At 25.3% G+C, this 17,061-nt stretch overlaps 2 protein-coding genes across 2 annotated transcripts in view; both read left to right on the top strand.

Moving 5' to 3' along the window:
* Positions 1-3,831, top strand: part of LOC108745393 — a 6,267-nt gene extending 2,436 nt beyond the window's left edge. Inside the window, exons 3-6 of the mRNA XM_018481531.1 lie at positions 1,487-1,822; positions 2,784-2,931; positions 3,176-3,331; positions 3,778-3,831. Coding sequence (XP_018337033.1) covers positions 1,487-1,822; positions 2,784-2,931; positions 3,176-3,331; positions 3,778-3,831 — 694 coding nt within the window. The remainder of the gene's footprint in view (positions 1-1,486; positions 1,823-2,783; positions 2,932-3,175; positions 3,332-3,777) is intronic.
* Positions 3,832-6,747: 2,916 nt separating this feature from the next.
* LOC108745392 (odorant receptor 46a-like) lies at positions 6,748-15,094 on the top strand. Its single transcript, XM_018481530.1, is given in 8 exon segments — positions 6,748-7,109; positions 7,516-7,851; positions 8,264-8,502; positions 12,921-13,284; positions 13,605-13,937; positions 14,203-14,404; positions 14,629-14,784; positions 15,038-15,094. Coding segments are annotated over 8 exon segments (2,049 nt in total).
* The last annotated feature ends 1,967 nt before the right edge of the window (positions 15,095-17,061 follow it).

Genomic DNA, 17,061 nt, shown 5'->3' with positions numbered 1-17,061 from the left:
ATATATATATATATATATATATATATATATATAGTTACATTTTAGTAAGTATTTAAAAAATTACAAAGTATCTATTATATGATCAGAAAATTACAAGGAAATTAAGATCTTCAAAGAAAGATTATCAAACAATTGGAATAACATTTGTGACAAGAAGCAATTCAGAAGATATATCAGAAAAAATAAAGAAAACAGTTACGAAAATGAATAAATTAAAGCTCCCTCCGGTTTATACTTATTAAAAAATGCATACCCTACCAAGAAAAAGATTGAGGTACCAGACTAAGGAAAAATAAAATTGTCGTATACAACGACAACAATGAATAAAATATTTTATAATGGATAAGTACATGAATGTATCAAGATTCCATACATCTAAACTTTTATCAATAACTTATATTACTGTATACAGGTATAAGATTGGAATTCTCACGAAAATGTCAATTCACGGAATACATCATTCCGGGTTTATTATTACAATAATGATATTACATATTCGAAGGGAAAATTCGATAAAAATATCGCAAGCTATAGACATTATAAAATCCATATCTCCTCAGCTAATCCCTGATTGACGCCAACACGCAATACGTATATTAAAGGAGCACACAAAAATCATTTCAAAACGTTACACACAAATTACATAGTTGATCATGTTGTTGTTCATATTAGATTAATGCAATTGTGAAAATTATTTTAAAAAAGAAAAGAGACGTTTGTTTTACGTTGAGAAATTAAAGAATATTTAAAGAATATTTTGTATAAAGGGTATGGACGCGCTGAAATTTACACTCGTAATTCTCACAATCGCTGGATGTTGGCGACCGTTCTCGTGGACGTCACTCAGAAAACATATATTATATAACGCCTATACGTTATTAGTAATTAGCCTTATGTATAGTTTCACATTCACGCAATTTATGGACATTGTCCTAAACGTCGATAATCCAGACGATTTTACTAATACTGCATACACGATGTTGGCCATATTCGCTGCATGCTACAAAATATTCAATCTATGGATGAATCATGAGAGTTTTGCGGAGTTAATTCAAAATCTTACGGAAGGAACGTTTAAACCATTAGTACCTATCGAAATCGAAATTCGTCGAAAATTTGACAAGTTGATACAGTAAGTACAAATTATATCTTGACTTATACTTAATTTTGAAGAATTATTTGAATTATTTCAAGCAATAATAAAGTTTTGCTAATATAATAATTAAAATATTAAATTTATAAACATAAATTATTAAAGAAAGTTAAGAAAAGTTAGAAAATTATCAAATATTTTTTCTCAAAGACTTTTTCCCACAGATTGTTAATATTACTGACGTTAAAAATAATATGTGTTTATATATTTAAATTTTTTGTATTATTTGTATATTTTTAATAAATTTTGTATTTAGAGGTAAGAGAATATTTTTCTATTAAAATAAATTTCGTTTTGCGAGATAAAGGCAAAATTACTTTTTTTGTTTTGTAGGAATATTGCAATGTGTTATGTTATTTTGATTATGCTCACTTGCGCAGGCCATTTCGTGGTATCATTACTAACGAGTTTCAAAAAAAGGCAGTTAATACTTAGAGGGTGGATACCGTATGATTACTCGTCGTTCGTGCTATTTTGTCTTACATACACTCATCAATACGTAGGCGTGATATCCGCATCTCTTATTAATGTTGCTTGTGACAGTCTCATTATTGGTCTGTTATTGCATCTGTGCTGTCAAATTAAGATTTTACAGTATCGTTTTAAAGGTCTTATAACTGGTCAGAATACTCTGGATGATTGTATACGCCACCATCATCACATAATCGAGTTAGTCTTGTAAAAAAAATTTTTTTGTTAGATTTAATCTTAGAAAATTAATTAATTCTAAATTTGGTAAAATAATCCTAAAACTTTTCTTATTTATACGACATGTTTCAAAATCTTAAAAGTTGGATCTTCTATTATAATATTGTATTATTTCTATTGTAATTTACTTATTCCTATATGTATTTACACGGTTAATGTTATATTCATATTTGTTCTTGAATTGCGATGTTAAATTTATTATCTTAATACTTTATGTTTTCTTTTAACTATTAATACATGGTGTTCTAAAAGAAAAAGTCATTATTCTAGGAGATGATGGTATCGGTCATTTTAAGCAAAGATGTCAATACAGTATTTTAAGCAAAGTTGTTCATACAAATATATGTCCTATTTTGTGTTTTCAAGATTTCCGAAAAATGTTTACATAAACGTATATCCCATTCTGAAAAATTTCCGAAATTATTGCAAAATTAAGAAAGAGATACTATATTTTCTAATAATTCATTGTTTGAAAGACAAATTTTAAAGTTTTTAAAATATCGATTGACAGGATCTAACATTTTCAAACTAAACACATTGAAATCAGCGCCTTATAGATCACAGTAAGATGTTGAACTACTGATTTAATATACATTCAATAAAATTCAATCAATTTTATTGAATGTATATTAAATCAGTAGTTCAACATCTTACTGTGATCTATAAGGCGCTGATTTCAATGTGTTTAGTTTTTAAAATATTTTTAACAACTTTATTGTTTAAATTATTTTTAAAACCATTAGGAATAGAGCACACGTCATGTTTGGCTATGAGTATGAATATTTTATTTAAAATGACCATTACCTCAAAGTATATTAATCTTTCTTCGTGCAACATATATTAAGTAACACATAATGACTTATTTTTTAATTTTTTAAGACGATTAGTTTTAATGCTTAGGATAAAAATATTTTCTTTGCAGATTTGCATACACGACTAACGAGAGATTCACGAGAATCATCGCGGTTCAATTTGTAGCAAGTACATTGGTAGTCTGTTCAAACTTGTATCAATTAACTAGGGCAAAATTAATAGTAGATTTAATTATCCTTTTTGCATACACAATTTGTGTACTTGTGCAAATTTTTATTTATTGCTGGTTTGGAAATAAACTCAAACTGATGGTATGCATTTTACGCAAATTATATTGTACATGTTTATATGTATAAGCACAATATATGTATATATATTATTATTATGTCTTTTATAAAAAAAAGCTTAGAAGTAAAAAGCTTAGAAGTAAAAAGCTTAGAAGTAAAAAGCTTAGAAGTAAAAAGCTTAGAAGTAAAACATTTAAATATTATAAATTTATAGAGCCTTCAATTGATCGATAGTATTTTCGAAATAGAATGGATAGCATTGGACCATAAAACTAAAAAGAGTCTTTTGATAATTATGATTTGCGCAATGAAACCTATTGAATTTCACAGTGCACACATTTTTAACATGAATTTAGATTCTTTTGTAGCGGTGAGTATAAAAATATAGTAAAAAGTATAAAAAAGTAAAATTTTATAAAATGGTACGAAATATAATTTTTAAAGACTTGTCGCACTTTTCAATAAATCTCATTGTCAGCTAATTCTCTCTCATTCTCGCTTTCGTGCAATATCTATTTCTCATTCCCTTTTTTATCCATTAGGTAAATTAACGACATACTTTATCCGAAAGTAGAATAACCGTTAACTAAAAAATTTTTATCTTTTTAACTTTTTGATTAAGACTTCCAAAATAATACTTCAATAAAAATATTTTTCTCTATAATGTATTATACAATACATGTTATTACAAATAACACCATGATTAATAATTACAAATCATAATATAACAATTTGTAATAATAAATTTTAATTATACAGATAGTTACCTTTCTTAAAGACTTTTAAACAGTTTGAATATATTTATAATTATTACAGTTGCTTAAAACGTCATATTCTGCTTACAATTTGCTAACCCAAATACAGGAATAACAGTACAAAGGCAAGTAAAAAATTGCAAAAATTTATTATTAATGCTTAATTTAATTATAACGGTAATGTATAAATAAGCTAGTAAAATGCTGATTAACAATAAATATTAAATATTATTATCTACAAAAAATGTAAATAATTGTTGTTCTAATTAAGATAAGACTGAAAAAATAATATTCTGGCAATTAATAACGACTATTTTCTTTTAAACATTTTGTATTTTATATTAGAATATATTTAAAATATGTAATAAAATATGAAACATTTATTTCTGAATAATTGTTTAATATTTTTATATACAGGATAATACTGGAGAATCTAAAATATATAATACATTTCTATTTCTAGTAGAAAAAAATTACACATTATATTATAATTTAAATACATTATTGCAAATAAAAAAAAGGTGACGTCATAGAGATATTATTAAGAAAATTAATTTTTTGTTTGACAATAAATGTCTTATAAATTGTCGTATAAATGTGTTTTATGAATGTTACTCGTTCGCTTGATTATGTTGCGTGAGTATAAATCAATACTAGATGATACATCAAATTCTAAATGTGAAGAATAATAAAACAAGTGTTTTGTGTATTAAAAATAAATAGTGTACTTCAACATTATGAAGATTACTCATATCTCATATCGTATTGATAAATTTTAAGTGTTATCTTTTTCCTACTGTATTACAAATTTACTCATTTTTTAGATGTAGAAATGAAAGAAGTACATTTTTTGCAATAAAAATTGATCACTTATTAACTATCTTACATAAATATATTTTATTATAAACAATCATTACAAGTTTGATATTATTCTTAACAGATTTTGTTAAAACTTTATTACGAAAATACAGATATTAAATGTATAGAAAAAAAAAGACAAAATATCGTCAGACAAAGCATTATGCCAAAGAATTATGTCATATGTCTAGATATAATACACCTTCTTGAAATTATATTTTATATATTTTCACGTGTGATGATCATTTTTAGAATAAAATCATTTTGAGTTAAAATCACTAAAAAGTTCTATACTTCACTGAAAAAAAAAGATTGGTTGCTGCAACAATTTAGATAGTAAAATAAATATGATATAAATATGATAAATAACACTGAAAGAAAAGATATATATATATATATATATCTTTTTCTTTTGATCAAACACTATTATATATAATATGAAATTGACGTGTACAATTTTTATGATCGGTGGCTGTTTGCAACCGCAATCATGGAGACATCTTTTTTTGAATTGATAATTTACAATATTTACAGATTTTATATAATTAGCATTAGTTAATACGATGTTATATACCTTCACACAAATAATAAACTCTTATGATGAACGTTAATGATCTTAACGACTTCATTAATTATTTGAATTGTATAATGTTAAATATTTCGACTAAGTGTTATAAAATTTTTATCACCATGTTAAGTTCCAAAAGCGTTGCTACATTAGTTAATTATCTTATTAAAAAAAATCACTTAAATTCGAGTGTAACTTTTGTTTTGAGATAATTTAATTTTTTAACTATGTAATATAACTTATGTGAGATTTAAATATAGGATTTTTCTAAACTACAAAACCTCTGACTGTGAAATTATATATTTATAAGAATACATATGTATATGATTTCATTATCATATTAATTATACGTATACAGGTATGAATTCATTGTTATAGACAGAAATTTTTATCTTATTAGAAGAACCCTATATTTAGTTCTTTATACTACTTTAAAAAGGAAAATATTAAAATAAATAAAATTTATAGAAAAATTTAATATATTCGTGACTTCTGATCAGAATTTTAAGATATCAGTAGAAAAACTAAAAGAATATTTAGGCACATAACTTTTACCTTCATTAAAATTGAAGATAAATAGAAGCAGATATCATCAATGGCAATTTGTAAGCGGACAGCAAAAATCCATTATTTATTCCACTATCTCGTTTTTTATATGAGAATAGCTTATTATGTTGGCTCATTATGGCGCATAAGATACTACAGTCAAAAGATTCCCCACTAAAACCTCAATCTGAAATTAAAAAAATATATCTTATTAGTAAATGCGATGTTTCTACATAATAATAATGAATATTGAATAGTTTGTAAGCGGAAAAAGACACCGTCTATAGATATCTATAAAATGAAATGTTAAAGATTCTGGTATCATAAATACTGTCATTATCCGATTGGAATTTGATTGTACTTTTTTTTACAAAAATCTTATAAACTTATTTAAAAAAACATTGTAAAGTTAAAAAGTCCTGTAGAAATGATTATAACGAATAAATTATTTTGATTATTATCCAAATATCATACAATGTGTCACGTATTCACGTTGCAGAATTGAATACATTGAGGCTATCATGCTTTCCGCATTTATACTTAATAAAAAATGCATACAGATACCGAGAAAAAGACACGGAACGCCAGACTAAAGAAAACTGAAGTCGCAGACAACGACAATGAATAAAATATTTTATAATGGACGAGTACAACAATGTATCAAAATTTCTTATACTCGTATATCTGAACTATTGTTAATAACTATATTATATTATTATATATAGGTATAAGAATGGAATTCTCATGAAATCGTCAATTCACGGAAAATATTAGTCTAGGTTTGCTATTACGATGTTACATATTTGAGAGGAAAATTCAGTAAAAATATCGCGAGCTATAAACATTGTAAAATCCGTATCTCCTCAGCTAATTCGTCACTGACGACAATAACACGCAACACAAATATCAATGGAGCACACGAAGAGCATCTCAAAACGTTACAACACAAATTACATAGATCATGTTTTGTACATATCAGATTAATGCAATTGTGAACATTTTTTAAAAAAAGAAGCATTTTCTACGTTTAGATATTTAAAGACATTTTATTTGGAGGGTATGAACTCGCTAAAATTTACACTCGCGATTCTCACAATCGCTGGATGCTGGCGACCTTTTTCGTCGACTTCGCTGATAAAACATGCGTTATATGATGCCTATACATTATTAGTAATTAGTATCATGTACAGTTTTACATTTTCACAATTTATGGATGTTGTCCTGAACGTCGATAATCCAGATGATTTTACTAATACTTTATACGCGATGTTGACCATGTTTGCTGCCGACTATAAAATACTCGATCTGTTTGTGAATCATGAGAGTTTCGCGAAATTAATTCAAAATCTTACGGAAAGAACGTTTAAACCATTACTACTTGTTGAAATCGAAATTCAACGAAAATTCAACATGATAATACAGTAAGTACAAAAAAATTATGTCTTGATTTATATTTAGTTTATAATAACTACATAAAAAAATTGTAAATTTTATTTATAGTTTTGGAAAATACTAATTGTCATATTAATTTTATAAATATGGACTATCGTTAAGATAATTAAAAAAATAGAATATTATCAAAACATTCTTTTCCGAAGATGTTTGTCACATCGTCTTTTAATGTTATTTATATGATAAATGTTATGTGTATGTACAATTCAATTTTTTGTATATTTGTATTATTTATATATTTTTAATAAATTTTATATAAATTAATAAATTTTATATAAAGGCAGGAGAATTATTATTTACCGTTTCAATTAACAGATAACTAATAATTTTTGTTTTGAAATAGAGACAGCATTATTATTTTTCATATTTTTTAAGGAACATGACAAAGTGCTATACCATATTGATTATGATCACTTACACAGGCCATGTTTTGAGATCGTTACTGACAAATTTCAAAAAGGGGCAGTTAGCATTTAGAGGATGGATACCGTATGATTATTCATCGTTCGTGCTATTTTGTCTCACATACGCTCATCAATACGTAGGACTGATATTCGCATGCCTTGTTAGCGTTGCTTGTGACGGTCTCATTGTTGGTTTGTTATTGCATGTATGCTGTCAAATTACGATCTTACAATATCGTTTGAAGGGTCTTATAAATGGCCAAAATACTCTACGTGACTGCGTACGCCAACATCGTCACATAATCGAGTTAGTCTTTGTATGTGTTTTTGTGTGTTGTGTGTGAACATTTTATTAGACTTAACATGGAATATTTAATAATTGATTGTAAATATAGTAATATAATACTAAAATTTTTTTTATTTACATTTTCTTATTTACGTAATTTCAAATCTTAAAATATGCATAGTTAGGTAGTTAAAACTTTTATTAAAATATTATTCCTATTTATTCTAGTTATTATTTGTATAGTTATATTCATATTTTGTTCTTGAATTGCGATATTAAATTTATTATTTTAACAAATATTTTAATAAATATTTTTTTATTTTTTATTTTGATTATTAATATTAAATATTATGGAAGAGCTATTTTTTATATATCTCTAATTTTTTGAAGACATTTAATTTTAATGCTTGGGATAAAAATATTTTCTTTACAGATTCGCAAACGCGACTAACGAAAGATTTAGGAGGATAATTGCATTTCAATTCGTAGCAAGTACATTCGTAGTCTGCTCAAATTTGTATCAATTAACTAGAACTGAATTAATTGTAGATTTTATTGCGTTTTTTGCATATACAATGTGCGTACTTATACAAATTTTCATCTATTGCTGGTTTGGAAATAAACTGAAAGTTATGGTATGCATACTAATATTATCGTATTTGAAATTATTGTGTACGCATACATATATGCATAAACATGTGTATTATGTGTATGTATACATATATTAATTATCGTACGCTTTTCTATAAAGAACTTAGGAGTAAAATATGTAATATATTAAAATATGTCATAAATGTGTATAGAGTCTTCAACTGGTCGATAGTATTTTCGAAATAGAATGGATAGCATTGGACTGTAAAACTAGAAAAAGTCTTTTGATAATTATGATTCGCGCAATGAAACCTATTGAATTTAACAGTGCATACATTTTTAACATGAATTTAGATTCTTTTGTAGCGGTGAGTATAAAGTATAACATAAAAATTGAATTTTGTAGCGTATTATGAAGTACAGATTTTTTATGCTTATTCAATCTTTCAGTGACTCTCAGCTATTTACTCTCTCATTTTTGCTTTTGTTCAATCTTTTATTCTATCATTCGCTCTTTTTCTTAACCATTAAATAAAAAAAATATATATATATATAACCACATACTTTAATTCATTCAAAATTGGATCATCTATAGTTATTATAATAAAATTTCTGTCTTTTTTACCTAATGATAAAACTTTTTTTAAAGTAATATTTTTAAAACAGTATTTTTTTTTATATTATATGCATTAGAAGTAAGATTATAATAAGTAATCATGAACAGGAATCAACAATATTTAAAATGTAAATTTGAAATTATTTTTTTTTTAATTTTAAAATTTAAATATATTTATAATTATTGTAGCTGCTTAAAACATCATATTCTGCTTATAATTTGCTATCGCAAATACAGGAATAACAGTATAAAGGCAAGTTAAAAGTTACTGATATTAATGTGTAATTTGTTCATTTCCATAATAATGCATATTAATATATACATTAGTACTAGATGTCTTCTAATTAGTAATAAATGTTAAATATTTTTAACTGTAAAGAGGTAAATAATTGTTGCTCTAATTAAGATAAAACTAAAAAAATAATATTCTAGCAATTGATAACGACTGGTTCTTTTTAAATATTTTTAAATTTTTGGTATTTAATACCAGAATATATTAAAAATATGTAACCAAATAATGAAACAGTTACTTCTAAATAATATTGTTTTAATATTTTTATATACAGGATAATACTGGAGAATTTAAAATATATAATTTTATTTTAAATGATATTTATATTTTAAATGGAAAAAACTCCACATAATATTATTGTTTAATTACATTATCGCAAATACAAAACTGTGACGTCATAGAAATTTATATATTATTAAAAATATTAATTTTTTGTTTGACGATATATAGTCTTAATAATAAATGAGTTCTGAACACTCTTTTGCTTGATTATGTTGAGTATAAATAATACTCTATGATACGTTAAATTCTAAACGTGAAAGATAATAAAGAAAATGTTTGTGTATCGATAAATAGCGTATATCAAGACATTATGAAGATTAGTCATATTTCATATCATATTGATGAACATTTTAAGCGTTATATCTTTCCTACTGTATTACAAATTTACTCACTCTCTAAATGTAGAAATAAAAGAAATACATTTTCGCAATAAAAATTGATCACAGGCGTAATCTTATTAACTATCTTACGTAAATATGTTATATTGTAGACAATCATTGCAAGTTTTGATATTATTTTTAACAGACTATGTTAAAACTTTATTTTGAAGATTCAAATATTAAATGTATAGAAAAAAAGAGAGAAAATATCGTCGGCGAAAGTAAAATCGTGTTAAAGAATTGTGCAGTATTGTATAATTTATTCAATACTTATGCGATATTAAAAACTTCCTAAATATAAAATTTAGTTTTATTATAAATCCACTTTATTGTAAAACTCCATCCATCGATTTTAGGAATAAAATTTTCAGCTTATGAAAAACCACTGTAACAACAAAAAATTCTATAATTGATATAAGAAAATTAGTTGCAATTTATTTTGAAGAATCTTGTATAACGTTTTTTAATTTATTATTTAACATAGAGTGTTCAACTCATTGTTAATATCTTTGGAATGGAACAAAGATGCAAAACAGAAAACAGAATTTATTAATAACTATGAATTACTCATTAATATTTATTGAATTTTCTAGCGCATACATTCTTTCGATAACTTTGATTCTTTCATGATCGTGAGTATAACAAGTCTATTGTCACTAAACAATTAATTATGAATTAATAATAATATACATTTTATTAAAAATGTAATAGATACTTCAATTTTTATAATTCATACACTAAAAATTTATAACATTCATAACAAAATTTGATCTATCTTTTTAATCGTGTTAAATAACTGTATTACAAAAATTACATACTGTCCTTTTTATATAAGAGCTAATTTGTTCATAAATCTTTTTGGAGATTATAGTAATTATGTATTACACATATTTTATTATTTGGCAATATAATTTAATATTTTATAAAAATAGCAACTATAAAATAAATTTGAAAAAAGATTTATCTTTTTATTACAGTTACTTAAAACATCATACTCGGCTTATAGTATATTACAACAAATGTAAACAATACAAATAGAAGATAGTATGAGCTAGTTACAGAAGCTAGCGAACTATATTTTCTAATTAAGTTATCTGTATGTTATTAATTATTTAAGCTTCCTGTTATCTATAATATTATATAATGTTAATAAATAATTAAATAAGAATTATTGATTATTGTATGCGTCTTCTTTTTTATTAGAATTTTTTTTACAATCTTCTATAATTTCTACTGCTTTATTTTTATTTTTATTATTTATCTATTTAAAACACACACACACATTTTTACTTTATTTAATCTTCAATGAGAAAAATTTTTAATATAAAATTTTTTTGATACTTTTTCTCTCTTTTCTCTCCTTACTTTATATACATAATACGTGATTATTATTCTTCAAAGTAAATAAATAAAATGCAATTCTGTGCAATATGATATTTTGACTAGCTCAGAATTAACTAAAGGTAATACAGCATGTATATTTGCTTTACACATATATGTATATTTAATAAGCTCTTTTAACCGCTTGTATCCTGCCAGAATTATCGATTAATATGAGTAACAGAATTAACGATGACAGCCAGATGTGAGGTGGAACTGACGACACTAACAAATTCCATATTTTTTGTATGTAAGTATAGATTATTTACATCAAAATTTTATGGTGACACACCTTAATTTATGGTCTAAGAGTTTTGTTGTCGACAAGTTTTTTTTCCGTTAGACCATTTTAATGTATTACCTAACAGTTTATATAAAGGTCGCAAAAAAGACACACAGCTATGCATATTATTTTACCAAAGTATTATTACCAGTCGGAATATATTACAAGTTACGTATGCATATAATTATCATGATAGCATGTATAGCTCTCCGCCATGGGCTACAAAGAGACGAACAATGAATGCAGAAAGTAACGTTGCGTGTCTATAGACATTGTAAGATTTGTCGAAGTTCCGCAAAATTGTTTTTAAATCAATGTATAATGTTTACTTGAAATTGCTTAATATTTTTTATCTTTGTAAGTTATTTATATTATTGAATATTATTTTCTAAAGTTAATAAATCAAATGCAATTCTGCACAATATTTATTTTGTTTACACAATATCCATTGAATAAATTAGTTAATTATGCAAGTCATTGAAGTTTATTCAATTATCAATTTTAGATTTACAATATAAAATGTTGCATGTAACAAATTATTGTAAAAATAGGTCCACTACGTTACACTATACTACATACATTCATACACAGTACTTCATCAAAATAAACGTATTCTACGATTGTAGAAACGGGTAATTGAGTTTGGCATCCTTATTTCACGTGAAAAATAATACGACTAATCCATGTGTCTAATTTGACAACGGTTGGTCGCGACTAACTACAAAAATCGCTATATAATTATAAGTATCCTTTTAACCTTCAGTGTCCCTCAGAATTAATCGAGCCAACGAGAAGAAAGCGAACGAAGTCGATTTTTCCAGTGAACGATACGAAGCTTAGTGTTCATATAAAGGCAAGACTGATATCTCGTATAAGTATTTAAATCATCCACAATAAAAACAGTGTTAAACATATCTGGATTATTTTGTCTTCTACACAACAATAAACATATTTTACGTTTATTAAAGATAAAAAAAAAATATATATATATATATATATAAAATTAAAATATAAAAATAAAATCTAAATTATACAATGTCATTATAATTTTCGTATAAATATTTTAAACTGTTCTTTGAAATAGAAGCATCTAAGTTTATTTATTTAAAAAATTTTAGCTTATGCATATAATATTTTCTGTATCTTTCATAATTACATCACATAATTATGTCTCTTGTATAATACATATACAATAGTATATATATTATATATAGATATAATAAGTGTTTTATTTTAAACTAGAGAGCGAATAAAAGATATTTCAAGAAATGCAAGTTATGCAATTTCCACTTAAAATCCTTACGGTAGCAGGATGCCGGCCACCAGTCTCCTGGTCTTCATTATGGAAACGGACAGTGTATAATGTATATACAATTTTTGTATGTTTACTACTGCTTACTTTCATGTTGCCACAACTCATGGATATTATCCTGAATGTTAATAATGCGGACGATTTTACGGATACTTTTTATATAATGCTTGCCATGATTATCGCTTGCTGCAAGATGCTCAGTCTATTGCTAAATCGCAAGAATATCGAGATATTAACTGGCGCATTGGTTGAGAAACCATTTAGACCTTTGGAACCAGATGAAATTGAGATTCGACAAAAATATAATAACATAATACGGTAAGAAGTTGCTTTTATATAAAGAATAAAAAGATCCGTATATTTTAATTTTATTTTCTCATGGTTTCCTTTATATTAGTTCTAACACATAATTATTAACGTTACATATTTATATAATTATTTTGCATTTTTTAAATTTAATTGGCAAAAACGACAAATACAAGATACGATTTTTATTAATAAAATAAGTAATAAATGAAAATCTTTTTGTTATTTTATGAAAGAAGTAGAAAATATATTTTTTTCTTTCTTTTTAATTAAAGGAGAAAAATACAAAACAAAGTCATCGTGAATTAGTTCAGCCTTCAGTCATTTTGCAGGACCAATTCTATAATCTATACGGTACTTATTGAGGTAACGTGCGGCAGCATGAATTTAACGTCTTTGTTTACGGATTTTCGGCAAGGAAATTTAGCGTATAGAGAATGGATACTTTTCGAATGGTCCGATACAGTGTATTATCTCATATACTTTCGTCAATTAATGAGCTTAACGGCTGCGTCGATCGTGAATGTTGCTTGCGATATAATGATTTGTGGATTGCTGCTACATATTTACTGCCAAATCGAAATCTTAGAGTGCCGTGTGAGAAAATCGTTACGCAATCGAGGCGACTTGGGTGAATGTGTGCGTCAGCACGATCATATCTACAAGTTAGTCTTTATATAGAATTTTATTTGCTTAAATGTTTCTCTTAATTAATCTTAAGGTAAAGAGTACACAACGTTGCGTGCGCGCGCACGAATACACATACACAGAACTTTATTTATATTTTATTTGTAATTATGCGTGTTTAAATGTTAAATTTTGTTTATTAATTAGATAACAATTGTTTAATTCAATTCAAAATATTGTAATATTTAATTAGTTATGAGCAATAATAATCATTTCAAGGGTAATATTACTCTTTTTTTCTAGATTTGCATACACGATGAATGAAAAGTTCAGATTTATAATTGCCGTTCAATTCATTGCAAGTATGCTAGTAGTATGTTCCAATCTATATCGATTAGCGAAAACCACGTTGAGTTCAAAATATATTCCATTGATGTTATACACAATCTGTATGTGTTTGCAAATTCTTATTTATTGTTGGTGCGGGAACGAAGTGAAATTAAAGGTACTGATTTTGTGTACATATATCGAATGCATTTAATAAAAAAATGTTGATAACAGAATCTCAGCATTACATCAATAGTAATAAATAAGAAATATAATTTTTAATTTAAATTTAACATTTATATTGATATATAATACATTAAATATTACTTACAGTTGCAATAAGAAATATTACATATAACTGTATTACATGTAACTGTATTTATTTGATAACTTCTATTGTAGAGCATTCAATTTTCCGATGAAATTTTTGGAATGGATTGGATAACAGCACATCAAAAAGTAAGAGAAAATCTTATAATGATTATGAATCGCTCTCTGATACCAATCGAATTTTCTAGTGCCCATATTCTTACGGTGAATCTAGATTCATTCGTGAAGGTTAGAGATTAATTTGTTATAACTGTAAAATTGTGCGGCACATGATACCCGTTTTCTTGTTGAATTGCTAGATGGATTAAATTCTTGCCATCGTATTGTTTGCGATGCTGATACTGTCAATATTGCAGCCAATACAATAGCAAGAATCTAATTTAGTTAAGAATTTAGTGAAAAAACAAGCGTCTTGTGCCGCCGGTTTATTAAGAAACAATTTAGTTAAAAAATGTTACGTTAATATTGATATATTCTTTAGCTTCTTAAAATGTCGTATTCAGTATATAATATACTTAAACAGACAAAAGAAGAATAGTGATAATGGCTAAGAAAGGATAAAAAGTAATTAAAATATAAGTATCAAGGAACATTAAGTGTAAAAATGTCTGCGATAGTAATTGTAGTTATTTGTGCAATTGCAAGTTTCAAATGTTACGTACATAAATAAACAAATTTTACTTATGTATATTTTTTTGATATTACGCTTTTCATTTGTTTTTTATCATAAAAATTGGAGACTATTATTAAATATACTCAAATGCATATAGAGTTAGATTTCGTACGTATTTAAAAAATTACAAAGTATATACGATCAGAAAATTAGGATCTTCAAAAAAAGGTTATCAAACAAATTGGAATAACGTTTGTGTACAAAAAGCAATTCAAAAGATGTATTAATAAAAATAAAGGAAACAGTTGTGAAAATGAATAAATGAAAGCCCTTGCTTTCTGGTTTATATATTAAAAAATGCATACACATACCGAGAAAAAGATTAAGATACCAGACTAAAGAAAAATAAAACTGTCGTATATAGCGACAACAATGAATAAAATATTTTATAATGGATAAGTACAATATAATTGATAAATAGCATACATCAAGACATTATGATGATTAATCATATTTCATATCATTGACGAATGTTTTAAGCGTTATCTTTTTCCTACTGTATTATAAATTCACTCACTCTCTAGATGTAGAAATAAAAGAAGCACATTTTTTGTAATAAAAATTGATCACAGGCATAATCTTATTAACCACTTCACGTAAATATATTATAAACAATCATTACAAGTTCGATATATTATTCTTAACAGATTTTGTTAAAACTTTATTTCAAAGATTCAGATATTAAATGTGTAGAAGAAAAGATAGAAAATATTGTCAACGAAAGTAAAGTCGTGTCAAAGAATTGTGTCTTATATCTATAGATATCATAATACACTTTCTTAAAATCAGATTTTATATCTTTTAATGTAATAATTATTTTTTTCAGAATAAAATTATTTTTAGAGCAGTTAAAATCGTTAAAAAGTTCTATACTCATTTATCAGTATCATTAAGATACATTATATAAATATATTTATCTATATACCTTTTTCTTCTAATCGAACACTATTACGCACATTATGAAATTGACGTGTACAATTTTTATGATCGCGGGCTGTTTCCAACCGCAATCATGGAGACATTTTTGTTCAAACTGATAATTTATAATACTTACAGATTATACGTAATTAGCACTAGTTAATACGATGTTATATACTCACGCAAATAATGGTCTTTGTGATAAACGTTAAACGATCCTTTAAACGACTTTACTAATTATTTGAATTGTATGATGTCAAATATTTCGATTTAGTGTCATAAAATTTTTATCATCTTGTTAAGTTTCAAAAGCGTTGTTTATACATTAGTTAATTATCATATTAAAAAACCACTTAAAGTATTAAATTCAAGTGTAACTTTTGCTTGGAGATAATTTTATTTTTTAACTGTGTAATGTAACTTATGTGAGATTATAAATACAGGATTTTTCTAAACTAACAAAACCGTGAAATCACATATTTATAAGAATCCATATGTATATGACTTTATTGTCACATTAATTATACGTATATGATTTCGTTATTATAGTCGGAAATTTTTATCTTAGAAGAACCCTGTATTTAGTTCTTTATACTTTATATTTTATGGTTAAAAAGTAAAATATTAAAATAAACAAAATTTATAAAAAGGTTTAATATATTCGTGACTTTTGATCAAAATTTTAAGATAACAATAGAAAAACTAAAAGAATATTTAAATAGATAACATTTACCTTCATTCAAATTAGAGATAAATGGAGACAGATATCATCAATAGCAATTTATGAGCGGAATTCAGCATTTATCTCAATATCTCGTTTTTCATAAACATAGTTTTTTATGAAAATAGTAGCTTATTATGTTGGCTCATTATAGCACATAAGACACTACAAATAAAAGATTCCCTATGAATTT

The sequence above is a fragment of the Trachymyrmex septentrionalis genome, unplaced genomic scaffold (genome assembly GCF_001594115.1).
Source record: "Trachymyrmex septentrionalis isolate Tsep2-gDNA-1 unplaced genomic scaffold, Tsep1.0 scaffold14, whole genome shotgun sequence".
In the NCBI taxonomy this organism is placed as follows: Eukaryota; Metazoa; Arthropoda; class Insecta; order Hymenoptera; family Formicidae; genus Trachymyrmex; species Trachymyrmex septentrionalis.
The sequence above is the reverse complement of the archived record's forward strand: the minus strand, read 5'-3'. Positions and strand labels throughout refer to the sequence as shown.